This window comes from Leptonotus elevatus, chromosome 10, assembly GCF_054856555.1.
Source record: "Leptonotus elevatus isolate MCC_2025b chromosome 10, RoL_Lele_1.0, whole genome shotgun sequence".
Lineage (NCBI taxonomy): Eukaryota > Metazoa > Chordata > Actinopteri > Syngnathiformes > Syngnathidae > Leptonotus > Leptonotus elevatus.
In genome coordinates, this window is record NC_141248.1 from 12,357,657 (window position 1) to 12,384,933 (window position 27,277).

Consider the following 27,277-nt stretch of genomic DNA (forward strand, 5'->3'; position numbering starts at 1 on the left):
AGGGGTAGGAGGGAGCAAAATGAAAGAGACACTGCAAAAATGGATGCGTTTTCATTTCGATTGATGTACATTGTCCCAAAAAGAAAGAAAAAATGGTGCCAGCAGGTACTAGTGAGCCCCTAGAACAACATAAGTAGCTCAGTGGTCTGTTCTAAAAATAGCTTACAAGTGATGGGACACTGAATTACTAAGAAGAATTAAAACAAAAGAGGAATGTTAACTTTTACTTATTTTAATGTATATACTGTATTGTGCTTTGACTTGATTTAATAATAAAAAAAGATTGTGATCAATGTGGGCAAAAGCTTTTTTTTCTTCTTTTTTTTTACCAGAATATTTCCCAAAATTTTATTTTAGAGCTGTAATTTTACCAAGATAAGATAATATATTGTATGGTGCTGATGATAATGTAAGATGAGATGTTCTAAGCAGCCCCACTACTCTAAACATGGTATTCTGATTAATATTGCGTTTATGCAATATGAATAAAGCAGCACAATTTATAGATTTATTTATTGAAAAATGTAACATAAGTGGAGGCGGACATTTTGGGAGCTGTGATTGGTCTTACCTGAGTCCTGAGCAACTATGATGTCATTTTCAGTCGGCAGGAAGTGACAAAATGGCCACCCTTGAGATAAATAAAAAACAGCTGCATTTTCCACAAACTTAATATTACCGGTAATCAAAATGTAGTGTTTAGACTAGTAGGGACACATACAACATAATATTGTAAATATTTTTTGTTTTTGTTGACTTGTCCGTTTTGGCATCCATTCTTAGATATAGTATAAGGAATAATGAAATAAGGCTATAAACTACTGAAAACACAATTTCCTCACCATTTTCCATCTACAGTATACTACCTCTACATTATATATATATATATATATATATATATATATATATATATATATATATATATATATATATATATATATATATATATATATACACAGTATTCATAATTATATTTTCTGTAATTAAACATTGCTTAACTGTCTCTATATGCGCCCCGTTTACATTTACCTTGTTTCCTACATTCGTCATCAGGTAGCAGCCATAAAGGAAACAAGGGGGACAGACCCGTCTCTTCCATCTCCACCAGATGTTCTTGGCTCCTCCCATCGAGCTCAGCTGGACATTCCAGCCCACCTCTGGGGATCCGCCGGCTCCTCCACACACTCGCCAGTCTACGGGAGCAGGAGGAGACAAAATGAGAGGACTCGTTGTATTCATCAGTGTGGTGTGCTTGGCCGGCGCACAGCACCAGGCCCTGATTGACTATTTGGAGCGCAGGCTGCTTGCGATTGAGGTGAGACTTCTCTTCTTTTGCTCCACACGGAAACTTCCAGGAATTAGGTGAAGGCAATGGAATGCAGATGTGCGTATATCCTGTGGAAAACTCAGCTTTCGAAGATGTATAGTGCTTATTTTCCGTTTGTCTGCTTTTGACATAGGGAGGACATAAAATAATGCAGATACATTTATTTTGTCTGTACTGTTATAACTGTCAAACAACTGTAGAGACGTTGCAGAGGATTGCATTTATCAGGCTGATCAAGGAAGTTGTTAGTTCACCGTCAATATCCTGTGTGGAAAGTCTCCAGAAAGTCAATTCAAGTCACTTTCTGAAGACCTGCGGCTTGTGGCTCTTTAGAACCTTTTCTGTGGCTCCCTGTGGATCTCAAAACAAATATTTTTAATTAATGCTTTAGATAAAAATTTAAAAATTAAATATCCCCAAAAATGTCAGAGTAAAAAAATAATAATTTTTGTCAGAAAAAGTGTTGTTGTTTTTTGTTTTACCTAAAAATATCCAAAGTGATCATAAAATGTCCCAAAAAGAAAAGGAACAGTAGAAATTTACCATAAACTGCCCATTAGATTGCCAAAAATGTCAGAGAATTAAATCCAAAAGGCAGAAAAGAAAATGTTCAAAAAGTAACCTAAAATGTCCAAAAACAAAAGGCAGAACATTTCCATAAATGATTTTTCGAATTGTCAAAAAAATAAACAAGTTTTTTTTTTATAAATAAATAAAAGCAGAAAAGAAAACATTCAAAAAGTAACTATAAAATGCCCCCCCTCCCCCCAAAAAAGAAAGAAAGAAATCACAAAAATTACCATAAAATGTCTACAAAATAGCAAAGTCAGAAAAAAATGTCAAATACCGGCCATAAATGAGGCAGAAAGTGACCATAATATGTCCATAAAATTGCCAAAAATGTCAGAAATTTTAGAAAAAAGCAAAAAAGTCTAAAAATATATGAAAAATTACACACACGCACACATAAAAATCCCAAAGCTAAAGACGAAAGGGAGAAGAATTGTGTCGTTTGTGGTGCAGCTCTCATTAGCTCTTGGGCCCTCAGTCCTCAGTACAGTATTAGACTAACACTAACACACTGTTGCAGCTCCAGACAACATTTCTGGTTATTTATTTGGCCTAAAATGGCTCTTTTGACACGAAAGGTTGCTGACCCCTGCACTATACCATTAAAGGATAACAGCTTGGCGTCAAAGAAAATTGAAGTTGCTGTTCATATTACTTTGAATTTCCAACATGTATGATGCCACTGAAATCCATGTAAATATTGTGCTTTGACATTCCACACTCGGTTTTACTTGTTAATCCTTCTCCTCTACACCGAGAGGTAAAAGCTGAGGATTCTGAAGCTGTAGTTATTCTTGATGAATGCTTATATATATATATATATATATATGCATATCTGACCTCGCCTGCTTCAACAAAACAGGACCGCATCTCCTTATGGCACGAACAGGCCACCCGCTACGCCTCAGATCTGCGGGAACTCAAACAACACATGGTTTCTCAGCTGGAGAACCTGGACAAAGAAAAGGAGACACTCCGTGTGAGCCTGGACAGCATGGGGACGCGGGTGGACCGGGTGGAGCGTGAGCTGGACTACTTGGAGACGCAGAACGGTGCTCAGCCGTGCGTGGATGTGGACGACAAGCTGATCGAGCAGCAGGTCACGCAGGTGCAGGAGAAGCAGAAGACGAAATACTTCAAACTTACTGGTGAGATTGTGTTTGAAATACACATTAGCAAAAAATGAAGTGGCACGGTGGTAGTACACAACCCTAACTGTGCTTTTGTAAACTTGCACTTTTCAGTTTGCAGCCCCATTGTTAGTGAAATTCCATGTGAAATGTGTAATACCCAAATCCCAGTGAATTATAATCAATATTTATTCGGGGTGTCAGGCGATTACAATTTTTCATCAGAATTAATCACAAATTTTATATCTGTTCTAAATGTACATTAACATATTTTTTTCAAGTTTTCATTCTTGTTAACGTAAAAATTATTTAATTTAAAAAAAAATAGAAATAGGGCTGCATCTTTTAGTCATTGATACAGTAATTTGACAATTCATAAAATTGAGTTAAAGTCAAAAAGATGTACTGTAAAAAAAAACAGTGTAATATTGATTTGTGTTTAGGTCATTTTTCTGCCACTAGATGGCATAATTGCATTTGTAAGACATTGGTGACAGCCCAGTGCGTTTTTCTTTTCATATATATTTTTTTACGACACATAAGTCAAATGAGCCCAAATTTGGCTCACTATTGTAAGTGTGATATCCAAATAATTTCTGATTTTTTTTTTTTTTTACTTGCGACCACTCAAAATGTTCAGTGTCATCAGGCCTATCCATACATATATAGTTTTTATTTATTTGTTTTTGATGCCCTCTATGGACAATAAAAGCAATATTGTCCTATCATCTATCTATAAAAAAACACATTCAAATTGGAATATTCACGCATGCGCGCACATACACTCATCACATACTCGTGGGCATGTCACTGTTACTACGTCCACACACGCTCACAGGCCTAAGCTCCCGATCCCAACCGTGCTTTCTTGTTTTTGTATAAGAATGGGGACATAGGAAGCACATAAGTCAGCTCGACCAAAAATGATAATTAGCTCTCTAGCGTCATCTGGTGTGTTATGGATTTTATGACTGTAAAGTCCCCCCCAAAAAATTCTACGCTTAGTTGATGCCCCAGTGAAGGGATAAATTGGGTAATCGCGGGAAATGCACTATAACACATCAGGTGTACAGTATTAAAAAAAAACATGAAAATTATTATTTATAATGGGAGTCAATGGGCCAAAATTTTGATATTTTTACTCATGTGTACTATAAAAATTAGTTTCCCACATAATGACAATAATAATTTTGAAATTTTGGACGGTGCAATTTCAGCTCACTCAATGATTTTTTTCATATGCTTTATATTTGATTTATATTTGATTAATATTAATAAAAAGCAAAGAGCCCAAAATTGGAAATTTTCCTTACGAGGGTAGCGCTACCTAATCTTTAACATGAATTACCTTGTGAAATTCTGCATTTATAAAATCGTAAAATACAACTTGACCCCATACCTGTTGTAAATGTACAATAAAATGTTTTCATACTTTTAACATAAAAGTGGAAAAATGTTAAACTAATCGAAACATGGCTGCATCTTTTAATCATTGATACAGTAATTTCATAATTCATTAAATTGATTTAAAATGGACAAGATGTACCGTACTGTAAAAAAAACGTGTAATATTGATTTGTGTTGAGGTCATTATTCTGCCACTAGATGGCATACTTGCATTTGTAAAACATTGGTGACAGTCAGTGCACTTTTCTTTTCATATTAAGAGCTATCTAATCTTTATTACTAACTTGTGAAATTCCGCACATTCTTAAAATTGTAAAATACAACTTGACCCCAGTCTCCACAAATATATGCATTATTATTAAATGTATTACTGTTAAATTTTGATGTGGACATGTCTGCTGCGTTGCGACTGGAATTCCCCCAGTACAGGCTTTCCAAATAAGGGGCGGTCATTAATCGTGCGTTAAAAAAAATGAGTGGTGTTAAAGGAACTTTAAATTAACATAGTAATTTTGACACCCCTAATATGTATCCATTGTTGTTAGCTGACATGCGTTCCTTCAAGTTCCTTTCCATTGAACAGGTCATGAATATTTAAGTTGAAAAACAAACATCATAATAAATAATCCTATGGCATTTTGGGGTGAATATGGTAGTTACGTTAGAGGATGAGAGGAAAATTCCGTCTTCCATGATGCAATCATATCGCTCTTTCCCTTAGACTGCAGCGATATGCTCTCCACCATCAAGGCCATGAAGATCTTGAAGAGAGTCGGTGGTTCCAAGGGAATGTGGACCCGAGACACCGGCGGGGGCTCGGGGAAGGTGTTTGTCTTCAACGGAACCGATGAAGACACCATCTTTGAATTTTCCACCGTGCAAGACTTTACTCGTTCGCAAGGCTTGTCTAACTCCAGGCAGCTGAAGCTTCCCTCCCCCTGGCGGGGAACGGGACACATCGTCTACAATAATCACGCCTATCTCGTCATTCAGGCGGATGAGTTGACGCTGGTCAAATACGACTTGAGGAACAAGTCTGTGACAGATAGCGTGATGTTCCCAGACCAGGACTACATCCCAGCGTACAGCCTAAGCCGCGAAACCGTGATGGACCTTGCTGTGGATGAAGAAGGCTTGTGGGCCATTTACTCAACACGTCAGAATGAGCAGCACATCTCTCTGGCTAAAATAGACGCCGGCTCGCTGAGCATCGAGCAGAGGTGGGACACGAGCTGCCCGAGGCAGAACGCGGAAGCGGCCTTCGTCATCTGCGGCACGCTGTATGTGGTCTATAACTCGGAGCAGCCTGGCCGCTCCCACGTCCAGTGCGTGTTCGACGTCAACGACATGGTGAGCAATGAGGACACGCCGCTGGTTTACTTCCCCAAACGTTACGGAGCTCACGCCAGTCTCAAGTACAACCCGCTGGAGCAGCTGCTCTATGCCTGGGATGATGGCTATCAGATTCTCTACAAACTTGTCATGAAGAAGAAACTTGAGGTTTAGCATCAAATACAACCCCCAACCCACATTGTGGTAGCTAAGAAGTCGTTTTGGCCACCTGGCATCGTGTGAGCCGACTGGCCAGAGTGGACTTTGTAAACCTGTTGTACTATTGTCTGTTAAATGTCTCTTTACACAACATGTTTGTGAAAGTGACTATTTCTTCACATTGTGACTTTTAACTGCTGACAACCTTCTGTCCAAAGCAATCTTTGTAGTTGACATTTGTCAACTTCTTTCATGATTTTTGATTTCCTTTAAAAAAGAAAGAAAGAAAAAACTGCATTCCATTTTCACTCACAAACCGGGAGAAGAGTTGCCAGTAAAGGAAAACTTTTGATTTTGCTGAAGCTGAGGGACAGTCTAAATATCTGCGGGCATTGTCAAATTTCCTGCTTGTTTCCACTAAGCTCTTACATGAGCAGTGCTCGGTCCTGGTTTGCCTGGTTGTGATTATAGCTCATAAAAGGCAAAGCCAACTCAGCCTGATTGAGATATAGTTTACTTAATCTAGTTATAATGAAATACAAACATGGATGTAATCCCCCACATGTTAGTCTGTGTTTGATGTAATCAAATGTGACAGCAGTGGTTCAAACCATAGCAAACATATTGAGTATTTGCTAGCTGGCTAGCACTGTTGCGTTTCCCTCTTTGCACTGTGGAGTTCTGTGAACCATGTCGGATCAGGTTTAGTTGTTTTTCACAAAATAAAATTTACGAAAAGTGCCAACTTGTCAGACTATTTGGTTATTAATCCGCAGAATTCAAAGAAATCACATATTTGTTCATACCATCAGTAAAATAATCAGTTACATCACAATTTTTTATGAGTCATGAGAAACTACCCATTTTAAATACTGTAAATGTTTACGCACGTTGGATGATTTTTTTTAGACTTGTGTGGGCAAAGGTTTAGTATCACATTACATACTTGAATTGAAGGTTATGTCTTCTTGGAAGTTCTCACTTTTTTGAGTTGCAACTATGGTCTCCATCCAACAAGACAAGAATGGGGGGGGGAAATGTAGGAAAAAAACTGCAGACGAAGAAAATATTGACTTGATCCCAACAGTTATATAAACACTTTTATTTTTCTCAACTGTCAAAAAGCGGTAGCCATAAAAAGGGCTCATAAAGGGCGGGTAAAATCTAGTGTATGAAAGATGTGACAGCACACTAGACTGTAAAATCTGAAAATAAGGCCAACATTGCAACAATATGTACAAATATGAGAAATATGAGAGATTTTCACTTTCGGTGAATTCCGACGGCAGGAAAATTGAATGACCAATAAAAGTTGATATTTGCACTATCCCGAAACTTGTATGAGCAATTTCTAAATTCTAAAATTTGGACACCCTAACGCCAAAACACAAATAGAACACAAAACTATATGTCTATGAAGACCTACATAGGTTAGAAGTAGACAACATTTAGCCGAACAATGTTAGAAGATGACAATATTTCGCTGAACAATGACAGGAACAGATAAATGTTTAACAGAACAAAATCTTAGGTCTAAAGAAAAGACAAGACCATCTCGAACAATTGGCTTCAAAGTATCAAAATCACCTTCAAAAGGATACAACTCATTCATTTTTCCTTACTGAACATGTCATGAAGTGAGGTCACTTAGAGCTTATTGTCATGAAAATAACCTACTTTTTTTTTTTTATGAGGTTTTGCACAATTCAGAGTCTCAGATGAGGAAGAGGCATGGTGACATCACGGAAGAAACGATGGACAAGCGCATTCTTGGCTGATAACCTTCTGTTTGGATCGTAGTGAAGCATTTCCTGAAAGACAAGCATAATAGTTATATACATACACGCTTGCTGCTGTCGTTAAAACTAGTGTTCCCTAACCTTTGAGTGAGCCAGGGCAAATATTTTACAATAGAAAAATCTCAAAGAACAGCAAACAAAAGTATATACGGTGTTGATAAAGTCTACACAAATGCTAAGTTTTTGTGATATATAACAATGAGACCAGGGGGGGAAAAAAACATAATTTCAGCCTTCTCTACCAATATTAGTGCTGGGCGATATGAAAAAAACAAAAAACTTATATCACGATATTGGCTATTTTATATCACGGTAACGATATACGACAATATATTTTCAGTATATTAAGACACACTAAGACTAAGTTTATTTTCTCATTTTATTCTGAAGTGACATTAAACAGATCTGTATCAAATGAGAAATGCAACCAGTAGGGCTGCTAAATAAAATTCAGTAACCACTGACATATTTTTTACAAATGTATTTGAGAATCTAAATGGGGGATACAACAAATGTTTCAGATAGAAATTGTTTAAAAATAAAAAACGAGATCTACTGTAATGTCTTTTTGAAAAAGTTTATTGTGCAGATTTCAAGTCAATATCAAAACTCAGGACTGCAGTGTGAAAACAAATAATTAGTGATATGAAAGGTATTCAACTTTAGTAGATTATCCATCCATTTTCTGAATCGCTTATCAAGCCTGTTTAATCTTTCTTTAAGTGTGTAGCATTGCTCCCCCCCCCCCCCCAGAGACTCATTAAAAGGCCGGCTGTTTTGCTATTAAAAGTTTGACACGCTCCGCTTTAACGCGGTACCAGCAAGAACTTTGTAAAAAGTGTAATCAATCACACATGCATTTAAATTAATGTCAGTTTCACTATAACGTTAGCCAGTTAGCATAGCAAGGCTTCTACGTCTTTTCCACGTTAATCACGCCTCGGAATCTGTCCGTGAGAACTTCGATACTTGTAACTGAAGAAGTGCTTCTTATACGCCGCCATGGAGGCTGTTATTACTAACTGAGGAGCGACAGAGCAACATGTTTATGTGCAGTATTAGCCAGCCGAAGCCCGTTGCTATGCTGCGACGTAAGTGGTAGAACCGATCTCGCCTCAACTTGAGTACCCCGCCTGCTTGTAGGTAGGGTAAACATCACAGAGAAGCTTTACTGGGCTTTCTCCGCCATTTTTTTTTTTTAACTAAAAAATCTGTGTTTTAATGATGCTAAAACTGCACATTTAGACCCGCAAACTGCTATGCTTGTTTCACAATCACAAAGCTGTCACTAGGTTATTTCAATGAACTGAAAGGAGTACCCAGGCATGCTTTGAGCTCGGCTTTAAAAAATATGTTTTATTTAAGTTTTTCAAAGTAGTAGAATTCGTTATGTGCATTTACCCACTTTGTTTTCTATTAATTTTCATTGATTACAAGCGGTTCAAATAATGGATGGATAATAGGTTTTGTTACCGTAAGCTTGTAATGTATGACGACTATGCAGCGTTTCTCACATCATGTTAATACTTGGGTGGGCCACCCAAGTAAACTGGCCACCACGCAAGAAGTTTTCAAGAAAATGTATTAAAAATATATTAAAAATAAATATATAAAACCTGTCGCGACCAGATATACCGCTTAGTTTGTGGATCGTGAGGCGAGAGGAGACGTAGCAACATGACTGAGATCCCGCCCCCCAGCCCCACCCGCTGGTGTCCACCCACCCATGTAGTTTTAAAATCTGTGGGAAACAGTGCTATGTATCATTCACTGCCATGTCCACTTGCTCAGGCTGCCGTCTGGTGGCAGCTGTGTGAAACAAGCATGCAGAATGAATGCTTTTGTACGTCAAAAACAAGTGTTCTGTCACTTATTTTGTTTGCTTTTTGCTGTAAGTGACAAATGACGATAGACACGATAAATGTCGTCATATCGCCCAGCACTAACTAATATTGTGACCTATACAACTATATCAGAAAAAAATGATAATCTTTTTGAGCGGGGAGGTAAAAGTAAACAACGGATCATGTGGTTGCATAAGTGTGCACACCCCATTACAATTGAGGGGGGAAATGAAAAGAGCCACGCAAAGCTAACTACTACCATTAACAAAAAAAAAAAAGAAACTCACCCCTTATTTTACAAAAGGAAGGAAAATATACTCACTCGTATCAGATCTCGTCCATCCTCATCCAGGAGAGGAACCACTTTGGATAGATCCTGGCGGGCCCAGTTGGGGAACGACGGTTTGTAGTCCGGCATGGAGGTGACTCCCGGCCACGTGCCCTCATCGGGGGTGCCGAGGGTGCGGAAGATGCGGAAGAGCTGGTCTATCTCAGAGTCGCCGGGGAACAGGGCCCTCCTTGTGATCTAAGAAAGAAGAGATTTTACAGACTATTACAAAGTGTGGAGATGCAGATGGATTATGCAGCACCACGAACCACTCTGCACAAGTGGAAATCATCCACTTAAGTTCTGCCATGCCGCAGAGAGCGGCACCGGTCAAGGCCATGGGGATTGAGACAGCAGACATTTATGAAGGCTTAGTTTAATGACAGGAGCGGGAAAAACAAAATAAGGGTCATCTCGGAAAATCCTCAACTGGATTGAGAAGATTAGCATTATTTTCAGAGCCAGAAATTACAGCACTTGGAAAACCCAAAGAAGAAGAAAAATAGCTGGTTATGCTCACCCACAATGTAAACTCATATAGCACAAATTCAAAATATAGGAAGCTTCTTGTATTTCTTCTTTTACCACTACTTTCTTCTTCCATGTATTTTCTGGCAGTCTAGATGCCCTGTGGCGCTAAGCTGCCTCTCAAAGGCTGTGATTGTCAGTGGAAATATTGTCAAATGATTCTGTGCTAGCCACCTTGTGTAACGCAACACACTATTAGAGCAGAAAGCACACAACCAATTTTTTTTCTCCTCATGTGTGTTTTTAGGCCACAAACTTCACTGCCAGAGCTCCTGACGTTTGCACTTCAACACTCTTCATTTTGCCTTACTCCATCCTATCGACAGAAATCTTAACGATCAGTTAATTATGGACATCCCTAATACCATTTCAGCGAAGATACAGCCCAGACTCCAGATGTCGACAGCCGTGGAGTAAAACTTGCAGCCCAGCAGGATCTCGGGTGCTCTGTACCACAGTGTCACCACCTGACACGAAGACAGCAGACTTTATAAGAAGAAAGCATGAAGAAAAAGACCGCTGTGGATCGGGGTGGCGTGTCACCTCCGACCGAATCGCGCTCCCTCATTTACCTCATGCGTGTACGTGCGCACAGGGACGCCAAATGCTCTCGCCAGGCCGAAGTCAGCCAGCTTGATCTCACCCTGAGCGTTGATGAGCAGGTTCTGAGGCTTAAGGTCGCGATGGAGAACCCTGTGGGAGTGGCAGAAGGCCAAGCCTTGCAGCAGCTGGAAGAGATAACTCTACAGGCACAGCGAAAATCTCAGTTAATATGTGTTTATTCATATTTAGGACAATAAGTAAATCCACTAGAGGCCAATGGACACAATGGCTACCTTAATCAGAGCAAGCGGGATCCCAGTGACTGTGGAAGAATCCATAAACTTCTTTAGATCCTGGTTGAGAAACTCAAAGACAAGGTAGAGCTTGTTCTCCGTGTGGATGACATCATGCAACCTTAAAAGCATCACAAGATTTGAATTTTGGAAATAAAAAAAACAATATTGCATGCAGCAGTTGGAGCTTACTTGACAATATTTGGGTGACTGAGCTCTTTGAGGAGGGAAATCTCCCGGATGGCAGTGCTCGGAACACCCTCAGTTTCCCTGTGGGGGAAAAAAATATCAGGAAATCATCAACAAAAAAAAATATGTTTTTGACTGAAAATACTTATTTAGTACAAATAATGTAGCGTTGTTGATCTATCCATCTATGAGAGCGACAGAGTGACAGGCAGAACAATGAAATTATCTTCCACTGGATGGCAAACGGTACACGATTAACTTGCGTATCCACCTGCAAGTTGTTCATACAACAGGATAAAGACATGGCACGCTAAGTACTGGTAAGTAATTTTGTGTATAAACAGAGACGAGATCATGATTTCAGTATGGTGTCTTTATTTTTTGTGACATTTTGGTTTGGCGAAGCTGTAAGATTTTGGTCATGTAAAATATATTGGTTCAATTAATGTTGGGACTGCATTGGGCCACCTATGCTGCCACTAAAATCATAAATAATTATTGCCAATTCGTTTTTGTAGGCAGACGTTGTCATGCTTGTTAGGATCTTAATAGACTGAAACAAAATGTTCACATTTTTGTGGTAATGATGAATAACAGACTTAAATCTTTGACGTTGACACAAAAAGCTTAATTGAATAAAGTTGAAGCAAACTACCCATGAAAATATAAAAAATGTTTTTTTTAATTTATTTAGTATGACTTAACACAAGTCCACACTAAAGAAAAAAAGTATATTCTAAAACTTAAAAATGTGTACATTTATTTTGTCAGTATATACACAACCCTGGGAAAAGAAATAACTATCCATTGATCCACGCACTGTAAACCTTATACTGCAAAATTATTAATTTAGAACAACAAATCTTCATTGAGAAGTGATGAAATTATGAGTTTCTCATTTTCTATTAAGGTCTATATCAGCAATTCTCAAAGTTTGGTACTCGGGTTGACTAGTGGTACTTAACAGAATCACTACCAAGTACAGTTCAGTTGCATTAAAAGTTTTACTATTGCATTTATTTTAACAAACACAGCCTTACTACTGTATTTTAATGTTGGTCATTATGGTGGCAATAGGAGCACTCGGGTTTTTGTTTTTGGTAATATATCCTTGCTTTATTTGATGTCCTCGTACTTTTCTTTTGTTTCACTGTGTCACCTTGCAATAGTCTTTCAACTTAAATCCAGAGATGTATAAATACAAAATGGGTACACTTGGGTGCCACATGTTGACAATGGAAGGCAACATGGCTGTAAGCTCACAAATGTAAACGCTTTGAAGTTTGACCAATACTTCCTATGGCATTCGTACACTCGAGCACTCCATGGAGACTTTGGCCTCATCCCATGAACACAAAGCGGGGGTTCGTTGACCCCCAACACCGTCCCAGCTGACTTACGTGTCCAGTCTGATCTTCTTGAGCGCGACCGTTTCTCCCGTGTCCTTGTTCTTGGCTTTGTACACCACCCCATAAGTGCCCTCTCCTATCTTTTCGACCTTCTGGAAGGACTCCATCTGGCGAGGCGAGGCCGGTTTTCGGCGGGGATGTCACGGCTCAAGTTAGCTAAAAGCTCGCTCGCGTCTTTTTGTGTCCACGCTAACAAGTACGCGGACATTCAGCCAACCAACCGCCACTAGTTCAAATTCGCCCGCGTTACGCACAGCCGCCGGAAGAAAGAGTTCCGCCGAGTGTTAAAACAGTCACCCGGGGTCAGGTTAACCAGCTAACTCGCTGGGTAATTAGTTCATTCGAGCTAAACGGTGTTAACAAAGCAAGGAATTGAGCCCAGGGTGGCGGTAGTTGCTATCTGTGTCCAACTACAAAATACAGACGAACCAACACAGCGACGTTTCCCGCGTTGCCACCCCGAGCGCGCGTTTTGAATCCCGAACATACCGATTGTCTCCTGGGCGGTGTTTTTCTCAATTGTAACCACGTCTTTAGCGACGTTCGTCGTGTAAAATATTAGAATGTTTTTTTTAATAAAGTAACTGCGTTCGCTAAGTAAGTTAGCTTCCACATGTTGTCTTTTAAGTTCATATGACTGACTTTAGTCGCGGTAAAAGAACAACATACTGAGCAGTTAGTGTCACTTGTAATACAAATCAAACGCCTACCGGCCTCACAGGTCACGTGAGATTGTGACGTTTATGTAATCTGTGCCAGGCTGCCAGCTGCTCTATTTGCTTCAAACCTAACGAATTCAAAGTAGTGAAGATACCACTAAAACAAATATATACTAGCATGTGTTAAAAAAAAAGAAAAAAAAGTAAGTGCTTTAAAATAACTGGTGCACATTAGACCATAATTTTATTTATTCAAATATTTTATTCTTGCTGCTGGCTGAAGCACAAATAAATCTTAATTTGTGGTACGCGGGCTCCCACTAGTGGTACAGGATGTAATCACCTAATTAAATACAATTTCAGTTTACTACAACATCAAACAGATTGATTTTTTTAGGCCGCTTTGCATACAATCTGGTTGAACTTTTTTTTTTTTTTTTTAATCCAATACAGCACTTTTTTGTACTTTTCTAGTGCAGTACATTCTTTAGCACAGTTCTGTTATAGCCAGCTTTTTAAGAAGTGTTTTGTTGTTGTTTTTTAGGTTTTATGTGCTATGATTTTCAATTCATCTTTTAAGGACAGATTTATGTTCATATATTTATGTTTTCAAACACTGCAAAATGTTACAGTCTCTTAAAAATAATAAATGTACTTTTTAGAAATAAAACAACCTCATTTTTGATGAAAATGTAGGCCTGCTATGTTACTATACTTTACTGTTGGTCCATAGTAGAGTTTTGAGTGCTACATATTTTTAGGTGGTGCTTGATAAAAGTACAATGCCGTGCATTTGTACAGCATTTTCATGGAAGGTCCCGAGGAGCAAATGTTATACCTTAATGGTATGTGCAGTCAGGTGCTCTGTGGGAAGGACTTATCCTGAACTCCTTGGTTAGCACATGAGAGGTCACATGCATTGCAGCCTCACAGTCTGGTTGGCATGAGACTCTTGGCGGGAGCAAGTATTGTGGCTGTGAGGAACCACCAATCACCGTCATGTACTAGTAGACAATATAATGATTCCACTCTCACTTAGGGTGGGACATTGCTGTGATATGTAATTTAAATGGAACTATATTTGAAAATCTCTTGCAGTTATTGACTCATGCCCTGGATATGTTTTGCCTAGTCTTTGCTGTTGCTGCCTTCATTTTATCTATAATATGTGAAAATAACTTTAACGGGCCACAGAATTGGGCCATTGAATAATCTTCAATTTCTTTACCTTCAAATTGTCTTTAGTTGCTTTTGTGCTGTGTTTAATGTCCATCTACACCAAAAAGCACCACCCTGTATAGTATGTTTTGTGGCATTGGTCAGCATCAAACACATCTTAATTGTCTTATTTCAGATCCATTGTGGTGACGTAGACGGATGAAATATCCCTGGACGATGTGTGAATAATTTTAGAGTGAATTGAAATATAGTAATTCCGGCATAAATGAATACTTGTTTTCTTATAAATGAAACTACGTCAGAACGGAGAATTGACCTAGCAAATGGAGCACGAGTAGCACGAGTGCGCCTGTGCTTCTGGTGAAGGATTGTAAGAGTAGCCTAAGGTGGAGAACCAGAGTTTGGTAAGATGGCTGAGGAAATAAATGAGCTCTATTGATTTGGCTTTTGCCCTTTCATCCTGTGACACCCATGCACACATAGCTGAAGAGTCATATGTCACACACAGGCATGATATCTTAATGTGTAATGTGTGGGAAATTATCATTTAAATCTCCAACTCACCTAAAACAGTTATTCTCAGCTGCTGACACACTTGGACCCATATTTTCCTATTTTTGCTAAGTCGTTGGCTCACTTTCATCGAAGTCAAGAACAATAAATAAAATGTATTGTTCAAAAATAACCTTTAAAAACTAATGTAATGTTTTTTTTAACAACTACACATGATTACATGTTCAAAGTGCCTTGCAAAACACCTGACTAAGAAACTGAGGATGTACAAAAATTAAAATGCAACAATATAGTTAGTCCCCCCAAATATTTGGGATTTGGGAATTTACATAATAGTAAAAAAAAAAACATTCAGAGCTCTTATGGGCACCTAAGAGAAGGTGAAATTAAAATGTATTATGATGAGATCTTAAGTTGTCATGACAACATCAAATCTTATCCTGATGACTTCAAATCTCATCATGACGACTTGTTGGCATATTTAAATCTTGTATTATTTTTTTCTAAATTTCTACGTTTTTTTAATAATTTTTTTAAATTCTTGAATATTTTTTGGTTGATGACAAACATCTGCTGCACATTCCTACCCATTTATCAGTAACATAGAGAGAAAAAAACGACTGTATAGTGAAATTGTGAATATTAATATATTACTTTTAAACTAAAATTGATATGTAAGTTAAAATGCACCAAAGTCTGTACTAATTTGTATTTGATGTGGTGACTACACTTCCAAATAAGCACAAAAGAATATAAAAATGACTTTTAGAGTTGTGTAAAAAGGGGGGCGGTGCCTGCTTACAGGCAAGCAGTGATGTCAGAGGATAGAAGTATGTTTATGTTAATTCAGGTTCAGCAGCGTCTTAAAAAGAGTGAAAGGACCTTTTCCAAAGTCTCTTTGGGCGTTGCGTTTGGGCTTAGGAGCGGTTGGTGAGGTCCGGGTTCTGGGACGAGAGACACAACCCAAGACAGGATGAAGACTCCGGTGTTACTGCTGATGATGGCTCTGGCCTTGACCTCTACCACTGCACAAAGTAAGTCAAATAATTCATTTTGGTCAAATTTGTGATTTCATATTTTCTGCTTTTGTAAGCGCATGACATCATCTATTAGGCTGATGTGGTTCTTTAGTAAAAATAAACAAGCAAGTGTTGCTAATTACCATGACTAATATGATTTCACACATGAAGCATGCGGCTTGACTTGATTACATTTGTTTGGACAACGAATTGAGGGAAGAAATTTTACATTTCACACCTTGTGTCACACTGGCACAACCAAAACATGAAAACGCAGGTAGCTACTGTATTATAGCTAGTTGGCCACATAGATAGATCGATGAAATGAAATCTAGAACTATTCACTAGTCACTCTTATTTTAAGTGTGAGAAAATAAGTATATTAAAAATGACGGGGAAAAAGACACAACATTTAATTCATGAAGACACACAATATAACTATAATTTTTATTGCGTAGAAGCTTACATGTTTTCATCAGCGCTAACATCAATATTGATTTTCAACTAAGTATATTTACATGTAACAAACTTTCTACAACATATGGACCGCTCCAGTAATTCTCAAAATAAATTATATACACTGTCATGGTTCCATCACTGTGTAAATAAAACATGACACTGATTATCTGGAGGTCCATCAACCACAATTTGTCAAACTGTGAGCCAAATACACGCATTCACAGACGCACCCACGCGCACACACACACACACAGACGCAAGGGTGTGTGAACCCTCATTCTTGGAGGGAAGATTACTGATGTTGCTGCTCAGCTGATGGTCACAAGAAAAGGCTTGAGGGGGATTGCAGACCGTGTGATTTGCACTGCCCGAAACCCCCGCTCTCCTCAAATTCTTGTTCTCTTTGGCCTCTCTAGGCAGGTGTATGGGAACGAATAATTAGGTACTATAACTATACAAAAAGCAGTCCATTTATCATTTACTATCCATATCTGGGTTTAAAATGTGGTTACCTATATAGTACCTTTATGTAGTCAAATACAGAAGGTGTACATACTCAAACCTTTTTATTTTCAATATCTACATATTGCTGGCCAAACTCATAAGTCACAATTTGGTAAATGTATTTATTTGTCAAAAATCCATTCTGTTGGTCAGTCCACATGTGTAGGAGTTATTTTTACACATTATCAACTAATCTAAAGTGCTTTTATTTTTTTTTGTACTTACACATACAAACATGGTCCCCCAGGTGGGGAAGTGAACCCACACCAACATGCATCGTAGGCAAGTGACAGTACCACGCCGCCACCTAGTGCCCATTAAACAGAAGGGTTAAAAAGGGCTTGCTCTCTTTTATGACGTAACATGCCGTTTTGGGGTAGTCAACCCCCAAAAAAATAAAAAAATAAAAAAATAAAAAATATATATATATTGTTGACAGCAATATGTTCTATGCAGCCCTACTAGTCTAAATGCGGTATTCTGGTTAATATTGGGTTAGTGGAATATGAATTAAGCAGCAAAATCCAGCAGTTTTTATCAATATCACAAGGCGGCCATTTTGCCACTTGCTTTCAGGTGAAAATGACATCATAGTTAGCGCAGATCTCAAGTAACAACCAATCACAGCTCAGCTTCAGAAAACAGGTGAGCTGTGATTGGTCATTGCTTGAGCCCTGAGCAACTGTGATGGTATGTGTCGACAGCAAGTGGCAAAATGGCCGCCTCCTGAGAAGGATCAAAACGATTGGATTTTGCTGCATAACTCATATTTCACAAATGTAACATTAATCAGAATGTCATGTTTAGACTAGTGAGGTCACATACAACATATTATTGTCAAGAAATGTTTAAGGTTGATTTTCCCTTTAAAGTATATTGCAATGTTTTAAAGTTTTAACTGATTGCTTTTAATTAAGTCATTGATCAATTCTTCTTCCAGTGTCTCGAAGTCAGTTCACACGTTACCGCTCATGGAACTCCCGCATGTATCCCGTGTGGAAGGACGGAGACCCAAGATTCAGAAATTGTTGGTCTGGTGAGGACAATTCATTCTCTCACAAGTGACAAGTTGTGACAACATAAACAATGTTAAGTTATTATTTTTGTCTACTTCAGGTGGTCCAGTTGCATTTGATCTGAAGAACGATGCTCCCACACTGATTGGAGCAAAATCAACTTTTAGTATTAATCTGGTTTTCCCTCCAAATCAAACCGTGCTCGCCGATGGGCAGGTGGTCTGGGCTCGTAACTGCACCATTGATGGTAAGTCCATCAATCGAGTTGTTTCATCGTGACATGCTACAACAACAAACAATTAAACATCTCAAACTGTAGTGCAATCTAAAGAAATACAAACACAAAATAATATTGTTCAGTTTCAGATATTCTGAAAGAATGATTCATTTAACAGTATGTTTTTATTGGAGTTTGTAGTGGAATACAATTGCACTTAGATATGTTTTTGATATTCTGCCCCTCCTGTATACAAAGTGGCTAAATGTGGTAAGTAACATGGTGAACATTGCAGGTCAACAGTATCAGGCAGGCCAGGCTGTGTATGCAGACCAAAGCAATCAGTTGGCTGGGGTTTTCCCTGATGGCTCGCCTTTCACCAGGACCCAGGACAGGAAGCCCCGCTACGTGTATGTTTGGAAGACATGGGGTAAGACTATTGTAGTGATAGGCCGATGTTTTTTTTTTCAAGGCCGACTCTGATACCGATTATTAGTAGTCAAGGAGACAGATAACCGATATTTCAAGCCGATATTCATTTGCAGTAAAAGAGAAAATATGATAGCGTCAAAATGAAAACAAAATACTTTTTCATTTAATTTTAAACATATAATGAATTGACAGCTTCTTTTTTTATGATACCAAAATTTGCACCAGCATGTGATAAGCTAAATTAAAAACTGAGCAAGTAAATAGTTACCTAAAGTTTTTTAAAATTTCAACATAATTTCTTACTTTAAATTTTTTTTTTTAAAGTGTAGAGAGTTCCCAGTGTCAGCATCATTTTTTATAAAGTGGAAATTTTAATAAATCCATAAATGAAAAGTTCCCTGTATCTCACTGAGCGACAAATACATGTGAATGTAGCTAATTTGGTTTTTTTTTGTCAGGGTTTGTAAAAGGTTTCAAAAGATCTTTGCAGACAATGAAAAAATGTCTGAATATGTTTGAAATGTCTTTGCCGCAAGTAAAAACTGTTTGTGAACATCATATAAATTCTTGATGAAAACCCCAAATTTGCTACGTTCGGCCCAGCCGATAATCAGTCTATCCCTAGACTATTGCAGTAAAAATATCAAACTATGACATTTTGAAAAACTAGACTGGCTGCACTAGTTTCAGAGGAACAAAATACTCCATTGTAAAGTTGTATCTAATCCTTCATTTCCCACTCCTCACTCCTGCTTTGGATTGTCATTACCAATATCCTTTGGAATTGTGGCAATATCTTTACCGCCTTACAACAATATATCCTGATGTACTGCAATTTCATTTTTGCCAAAAAAGTAGATTGGGTTAGAGAGACAATACACTATATCTAATGTATGATAACATGTTTCAGGAAAGTACTGGCAGGTGGCAGACGGACCCTCGTCTTCGCTCACCATCTCAGCAGATGATGTCTCCCTGGGCTCCTACAGCATGGAAGTTGTCATCTATCACTGCCGCGGAAAAAACAAGTTCATCCCCCTTGGCTACGCCTCCACCGTCTTCACCATCACAGGTGTCACATCGAACCACATGGAACCTTTCTAACATTATCCTATGTGTCATAATTACATCTGTACTATATCCCTTCATCCTTAGACCAGGTTCCCTTCACTGTATCCCTGGCTCAAGTCAATGACATAAACCAAGATGACTCAAACTTCATCCAGAACCGGGCCATTGCTTTCAACGTCAACCTTCATGATCCCAGCCAGTACTTGACTAGTGCTGATATCAGCTTCAGCTGGGACTTTGGAGACAGCACCGGGACGCTCATCTCCAGGGAGCGCACTGTAACGCACACGTACCTCACAGTCGGGACCTTCAAACCTCAAGTGGTGCTGATGGCGAGCATCTCCAATGGTTGCGTAAACCCCTCTGCTGGTAAGATTGTGGAACTGTTAACACTCGTGAAGGTGGGTGGGTCACAGGCTATTAGTACGCGAGCAACATGATGGGTTTTATGGCACACTCGTCATTACGCTAGATACACTGCAGCTGCATTAAAATTCTTGTCTAGGCTATAAAAAATAATGGCCCTGCTTAACAAAAAATCTCATAGGTTAAGTGCACACTTTTTACACTTTAACTCTTTTATTGCCAAACGTTATCCAAAAAAAACAACCCAGACAGTGCCAGCCGATTTTGAGCATTTTTACTCATCTTTCAAAGCAAATATAATTTTGTATGACTAAACATGGTGGATACCATATGAAAGATTGGATTTAATTCTTTCATTAGGAAAAAAAACTCTACCTTGTTCCGTTCTTTATTAATTTGAGTGACATCGAGTGAAAACTGAAAAAATAAGGAGAAAATGAGCTTTTTGTGAAAAGATACTTTTTCTGCACAACAGTGACTTTGACACTAATATTTTTTTGTTTAGTGACGCTCGGGTGAATTAGATTTAATGCGACAAACGCTTTGATCATTCACGTCGTCCTTGAAAACGTTCCATTTCCTAAGATCCGCCATGTTTTCATGTAATTTGATACACGGGGAGCCCATTGAAAAGAGATACAATGCTGCCATCTGTGTTTTTGGATTTCACAAACCCCATTCACAAACCAGCGCCGCTGTTTTTGGCGACATTCATTGGGATTTTAGTATACGTCATTTAACCTTTTTGGCGGTAAAAGAGTTCAAGTATGCCCAAAGTCAGTTGGGATATGTTTTAGCTCCCCTGTGACCCTAAAGCCCAGTTTCCAATTTATCGATTCTACCCTGAAATAGCCTGGTTCCGCTCTATGTGGTTGCTTTCCCATGACACCTTTTCAAGATCGTTACAATGGACCCATTCCCCAGAACCTGGTTCTAGAAAGAAAACCATGGAGGGCCATGACGTCACACATGCTTCACTGTTTCATCCATTGGTACATAAATATGGTTAAATATGGTTGTAAAACACAATATGTGTGTACTATACTGTATGTTTATGACTTGGCGTTGGCTTAAAGGGGAAGTCAACCTTAAACATTTCTTGACAATACAGTATGTTATACGTGACCTCGCTAGTCTAAACATGACATTCTGATTAATATTACATTTGTGGAATATGCGTTATGAAGCAAAATCCAGCCGTTTTTTTGTCCATCTCAGGGGGCGGCCATTTTGCCACTTGCTGTCGACTGAAGATGACATCACAGTTGCTCAGGGCTCAGGCAACGACCAATCACAGCTCACCTGTTTTCTGAAGCTGAGCTGTGATTGGTTGTTACCTGAGACCTGAGTAACTGTGATGTCATTTTCACTCGACAGTAAATGGCAAAATGGCTGCCTTCTGATATTGATAGAAACTGCTGTATTTTTCTGCTTAACTCATATTCCGCTAAAGCAATATTAACCAGAATACCGTATTTAGACTGTGTCAAAACGTCTATGCATTTAATGGGCTGTAATTTAACGTAAACATACACGTAAGTGAACATTTCTAGTTTAATCATTTACATGTATTGGATTCACATGAGATAAAAAATGTTTTTATAATTCTAATGTCATAGCTGAATTGAACTACACTTTGAAGCTGACACTGCACTTTTCCGTCAGGAGCACCTGTTGCCCCTGTTGTACCAGCTGTAGTTGTGACCCCAGCGGCTGCCCCAGCAGCGGCAGACGTACCTGCCCCTGACACTGACCCAGCAGCAGCAGCCGATGAGCCAGTCCCCGACGCCACTCCTGTCGAGGCCTCTGTGGAGCCGGCCGAAGCCGCAACCAACACAGATGACACGGAGGCCGCAGTTGATGGTGGAGCGGAAGAAGTAGAAGCTGTCTCAGCAGCACCTGCGGCGATTGACGCAGCCGCTGCGCCGGCAGAGCTCGATCCAGCCGCCACTGTTGCTCCCGCCGCAGAGGCTGACGTCGCTGCTGAGGATGCTGCCGCCGGCGAGGTGGCAACAGACACAACAGAGGTTGAAGCCGCTGCTGTGGATGCTGCCGCCGGCGAGGTGGCAACAGACACAACAGAGGTTGAAGCCGCTGCTGTGGATGAAGCTGCAGAGAATGTGCCCGTGGTTGACGCAGGCGCTACCGTCGCCCCAGTCGCAGAGGGAGAAGAAACTGCAGTAGATGTAGCAGCCACAGCCCTCCCAGGAGTTCCTGAAGTTACCGTAGCCGCAGAAGAAGAAGCTGTGGTGGTGGCTGCTGCTGCTGAGGATGCTGCGGAGGTGGTCCAGACTGAAACAGAAGCCCCCGCTGATAATATTGTAGCCCCTGCTGCCACTGAGAGCGCCGCTGTAGAAGGAGCAGAAGCAGCAGAAGCAGCTGATGCTGAGGCAGAAATTACGGAGACTGACAACGACGTTGCTGTTGCGACAGCAGCTCCAGAAGGTGTGTTAAAAATACCGTTATATCACAAAAGCGATTTAAAAAAAAAATATTTAGAAAATAATTGGCCACCAGCACTTAGCTAGTCTACACGCTGTAAAGCTACAGTATTTGCTTTTACCGTCTGGTGTGCTTTTAATGCAGTAGTTTAATACAGTAAGGTCGCAAAATCTGCTTAGAATTGATGCCCATAGATACGATAAAAATACATATATTTATATGTTTTAAATGTATTTATAATGGGCTTCAATTATATGCAGATTTACATATAAAAAGTAAAAAAATATAAATATAAAGGTTTTTTAAATGTAAAAATAAAAATACCTGTATAATAAAATTATTGTTTTAATATAAAAATGTAAAAAATTTATATTGATATTTATTTTTTAAGTATTTATCATTTGTATCAGTTATGTGCAGATTTTCGCGGGTCAACTGTATTATGCATAAAATTAAAAAATGTATTTATATAAGGTACATATATACATTTTAACCCCCCAAAAACGTGGATAAGTGGTGATAAATTGCCAATAAATGCTTTGGTTTGTCTCTCAAAGAAAAAAAAAATATATATATTAAAAAAAACAAAATTCAAGAATAAGTGAATTTGTGGGTGCCAAACTGCATGTATGCAGGGGGTCATGTCACACTTGAGTAGCCACTTGTTGCTAGGCAGAATTTGTTCATTGGTGCACACTGAACCTCAAATCACTCCAAAACCAGAACTATATATATAAGAACTATGGGACACGTTTAGAATGTACTCTATATAATAATATACTGTAGGTCTATAACCATAATAGAAAAAAAAATCCAGCTTGTAATACATCTTCAAATCTGTGTACTTTTTAAATTTAATCCAAAGAAAATGTACTAAATTATACACAGACTACGAACAGTCTTAATGCAAAATCTCCACTGTGCAACTTTGATTTCAGCTGTGGTTGAAGAGGTTCTAACCGAAGGGGAAGTCCAAGCTGAGGTAGAAGTAGATCCAGCACAAGTTGCCCTTGTTGTTGTCAAAAGACAAGCACCAGAAGTTTCAGCCGACTGCATGGTCTACCGTTACGGCTCCCTCGCCACCTCTGTCGATGTCGTCCGTAAGTTATGACGCTTGAAAGAAGTCTACGCTTCTGTGTAGCTCAGTAAACACAGTACAGGCTAATGATGCTCTCTCTTTTTCCGATCATACAGAGGGTATTGAAAGTGTCGAAATTGTGCAGATGTCCAATGTCGTGTCACTGGCAACTGAGCTGGTTCAGAATGCCGTGGATGTCACAATTAGCTGTCAAGGAAGGTGAGGGATTATATGCATTAAAACATGGTATGGCTCTATCACTGAAGTTACATAATGTCTTTGGTGAGCTCCAAAATAGAAATAAAATGCAATGTAGTCAAATTGTTCAATAAGGTGAAGAGGTTTACACTCACATGCTACAACATTATCACAATCATGCAAATAGATCCAATATAAAAACTGCTGTACAGAGTGGGCCAGAATTCATGATTCACTTAATTGTGGATATATATATTAACAACAACAAAAAAAGAAAAAAAAAGAAGGGAATTTTATTTTGACATCTCTCTCATAGTAAATCTCCAAGAATGCAGGATGTCTGATACATCACATTGTTGAATTTTTTTTTAACCTAATGATCTTTCCCCTAGTTTACCAAGTGAGGTCTGCACAGTCGTTTCGGATGCTGACTGTATCACCCCAGTGGAAACTGTCTGCAGCGCGGCCACGCCCTCTCCTGACTGCCAAATGGTCCTGCGCCAGTTCTTCAACGAGTCTGGCGTTTTCTGCCTCAATGTCTCCCTGACCAATGATGTCAGTCTTGCAGTGGCAAGTGCTCGTGTCAGCGTGGCAGTAGGTGCGTGAATGAAACACTCGTTAAAGTCACTCATTGATGTAATTGTTTACTCATTTGTGTAATTTGCTTCCAGTCACAGCCTCTGGTGGCTCCCCGGCTGGAACTGCTGCCATAATCCTGGGTGTGATGGTTCTTGCCTGCGTGGTGTGCTGTATCGGTTTGATGTATAGGTGAGTCACCAGATTTTGGGCATTAAAATGAAAGCTGAAACCAAGATTCAATACCTTCGCCAAGATTTAGGGCCCTGTTTTTGGAGAAAGATGCACAACATAATTCCCATGCCGGGCCGAGTCCAGTCTAGCATGCTTGGGACCGCATTGTGCCTGACTCGGTGTTCCGGCGGATACGGCTGCTTTGCGCGCGCCAATCTAATTTCTCGGACCCCAGCGAGTCCATTTTAGCTTCCGCAATATCAAGCAAGTGTTCACTTCTACTGCCATGATTTTAATGGGAATGAAGGGAGCCGCTTCAATTGGCTGGGAGTTGGATGCATTCCATCCTACAACGGCGTAAAATGGCCTATTCTATCTGCGCTTATCAAGCAAAATACCACAAGGAAGCTCCACCCAGTTAAACTGCATTTTGCACTAGACTTGAAAATAGACTGAGCTTAGACTTTTGTCACTTGTGACGTCAATGATGGAACAGTCAAAAGAAATTTGTGAAATTTAGAACATTTACCCCGGAGTCATATAAGTAAAATCTACATAAGTGCAATAAATTTCAACATGATTTGACTAAGATGCAAGCAGACACGTTGGAAGGAATTTTGAATGAATTGTGCATTACTGTTGGACAATATAACTTGGATGAATAATAACATCATATTTATTTTAGGTCAGATGCAAAAATTCATCGATTATCTTTTCTTGATCATATATTTCATGTTATAAATGGGGCCAAGTGTAGTATAGTGGTTCACATCGTGAACTTTATTGCAGCTGAATTCCTCATGCACTAAGATGCCCAGGGCCTTCTGCCAACATTGAACAAGATAAGTAGTTATTTATTTCTTCGGGTCATAAACAAGGCCATTGGAAGTGCAGTGGTTCACGCAGCTGACTGGCTCAATTCCAACTCGATTCCCCATTCACATTTGCCCTAAAATTGACAGGCAATTCATTTACGGTGTTAGCCTCTTAGTACCATCAACAAAATAAGCAACTTAGAAAATGGATGAATGGGTGTCATAAAAAAAAAAAAAAAACATAAATTCTCAATCTAATTTAATTGGTTCAGTCTTGGTGGAATGTCTACCCATCAGAACAAAACAAAATCTTTGTAATCTAGCCAGTTTCGCACAAAGAAAGTGACATTTGACTTTCATGTAATCCTCTGAATTGAACCGGATCTATGCTGGTCTTTCAAGCAGTGTTCTCATCTGTAAGGTGAAATCTAATTACCGCTCATCTCTATATGGCTTCCACCAGACGCTTCAAGCAGTACCAGCCCCTGAGCGAAGACAACAATGGCGGCAGTTCAGCAGTAACGTCAGTGCCTTTGCTGCTGTGGAACTTGCTGATGCGACAATCGCCTGGAGAGAGCCGCCCACTGCTTCAGGGGAGGATTGTGTGAATAAAAACACCTTAATGCATTCAATGTCTGAATGACATATACTGTATTTACCTATATACTCTATGATCACCTTGAAATAAACAAGAGAACCAACCTCATTATGAAGCTGAAAAAAAGTAAACAATTTTGTTGTCTGACATATTTATTTTGACTTACAATATTTGTATAAACGAGCCATTATTTTTGGCCTTATTGTAAATATAACCTCAATGGGAAAATCAAGATTTGCTTACTTGCTTCCAAATTTAATCAATTGTCCCATATCCCAAAAGCACTGATATTGTAACGTGAATAAAATGGACCTTTATCATTTTAACGTGTTTGTGTCCCTCTCTTTTGATGGACTAACAATTGTGGCAGCCATTTTACGTTGCCACTGTTACTGGCAACTTCTGTTATTTTTTCACTGTCATCACAGCAGTAATGGAGTAATGAGTACTTCTCAAAGAACGAACTTCACAGTTTACGTCGACCATTCAAAGTTGGCGCACTTTGTGAGTGGCAAACTAAGATGGCTGTTGATGGCTTCAGTACTTCCGACGGGCCGACGACGAGTAAGTGGCATTGTTGGTCCATTCAAGTCTATGATATGGATGCACGTGCGGGTGTGCCTCATTTTCAAAATAAAACTTATTTCACACTATGATGATCAATAAAATATATTATTTTATTCCAAAAAAGAACCTCTTCAAATATTCGTGATTGTGAGCAGAATGTAGCGATCGTCAACACCTTGGTATGCGTGTGTCAGGCGGCATTCTGAAAGGTCTGCATGTTAGTAACATGGTTGTCACATGACACACCGCGGCACTGGAAGTAAGGTTGACGTCACTGTAGGAAAAACATTTCATTAAGAAGGCCAAATGACAGGCACGAATACTGTTAACAGATGATGAGCTTTATAACATTGTGAGCAAATTGCATGAGTCCGTTTGCTAATAAGGATGTTGCGCTTTGTCCTCAATCCTCATGTCTGATTTGATTGATTTGGATATAATTGTGACGCATTTGTCATCAGAAGGCACCTTGTTGAAGCTACACAATGATCTCCCTCGCTGTTGTCTTACTTTTTGTTTTGTTTTTCAAATGTGCT

The 27,277-nt window shown here is 39.1% G+C and overlaps 3 protein-coding genes across 3 annotated transcripts; 2 read left to right on the plus strand and 1 right to left on the minus strand.

The window, feature by feature from the left end:
- The first annotated feature begins 1,108 nt into the window (after positions 1-1,108).
- On the plus strand, positions 1,109-6,666 carry olfml3b (olfactomedin-like 3b). The gene is made up of 3 exons (XM_086086624.1): positions 1,109-1,315; positions 2,760-3,045; positions 5,156-6,666. Exons 1-3 carry the CDS (start codon positions 1,109-1,111, stop codon positions 5,938-5,940), a joined length of 1,278 nt encoding a protein of 425 aa, XP_085942750.1. The 3' UTR covers positions 5,941-6,666.
- Positions 6,667-7,012: 346 nt separating this feature from the next.
- Positions 7,013-13,338, minus strand: cdk2 (cyclin dependent kinase 2). The gene is made up of 7 exons (XM_086087303.1): positions 12,850-13,338; positions 11,453-11,530; positions 11,261-11,381; positions 10,997-11,167; positions 10,790-10,891; positions 9,891-10,094; positions 7,013-7,736 (listed from the first exon to the last, which is right to left on the minus strand). Exons 1-7 carry the CDS (start codon positions 12,963-12,965, stop codon positions 7,632-7,634), a joined length of 897 nt encoding a protein of 298 aa, XP_085943429.1. The 5' UTR covers positions 12,966-13,338; the 3' UTR covers positions 7,013-7,631.
- Positions 13,339-16,071: 2,733 nt separating this feature from the next.
- pmela (premelanosome protein a) lies at positions 16,072-26,500 on the plus strand. Its single transcript, XM_086087740.1, has 12 exons — positions 16,072-16,243; positions 18,132-18,227; positions 18,308-18,454; positions 18,720-18,854; positions 19,767-19,928; positions 20,012-20,296; positions 21,959-22,738; positions 23,674-23,835; positions 23,930-24,032; positions 24,404-24,609; positions 24,683-24,779; positions 26,040-26,500. The coding sequence occupies exons 1-12, from the start codon at positions 16,183-16,185 to the stop codon at positions 26,182-26,184; spliced, it is 2,379 nt and encodes a 792-aa protein (XP_085943866.1). The 5' UTR covers positions 16,072-16,182; the 3' UTR covers positions 26,185-26,500.
- Positions 26,501-27,277: the final 777 nt, after the last annotated feature.

Coding starts and splice junctions, on each gene's coding strand:
- cdk2 (XM_086087303.1), bottom strand. CDS start 12,965: ATGGAGTCCTTCCAGAAGGTCGAAAAGATAGGAGAGGGCACTTATGGG. Junction 11,382..11,452: donor AGTCACCCAAATATTGTCAA/GTAAGCTCCAAC, acceptor GATGCTTTTAAG/GTTGCATGATGTCATCCACA. Junction 10,095..10,789: donor GCTGTATCTTCGCTGAAATG/GTATTAGGGATG, acceptor CTTCTTTCTTAG/ATCACAAGGAGGGCCCTGTT.
- pmela (XM_086087740.1), top strand. CDS start 16,183: ATGAAGACTCCGGTGTTACTGCTGATGATGGCTCTGGCCTTGACCTCT. Junction 19,929..20,011: donor CACCGTCTTCACCATCACAG/GTGTCACATCGA, acceptor CTTCATCCTTAG/ACCAGGTTCCCTTCACTGTA. Junction 24,780..26,039: donor TGTATCGGTTTGATGTATAG/GTGAGTCACCAG, acceptor GGCTTCCACCAG/ACGCTTCAAGCAGTACCAGC.
- olfml3b (XM_086086624.1), top strand. CDS start 1,109: ATGTTCTTGGCTCCTCCCATCGAGCTCAGCTGGACATTCCAGCCCACC. Junction 1,316..2,759: donor GCAGGCTGCTTGCGATTGAG/GTGAGACTTCTC, acceptor TCAACAAAACAG/GACCGCATCTCCTTATGGCA. Junction 3,046..5,155: donor GAAATACTTCAAACTTACTG/GTGAGATTGTGT, acceptor TCTTTCCCTTAG/ACTGCAGCGATATGCTCTCC.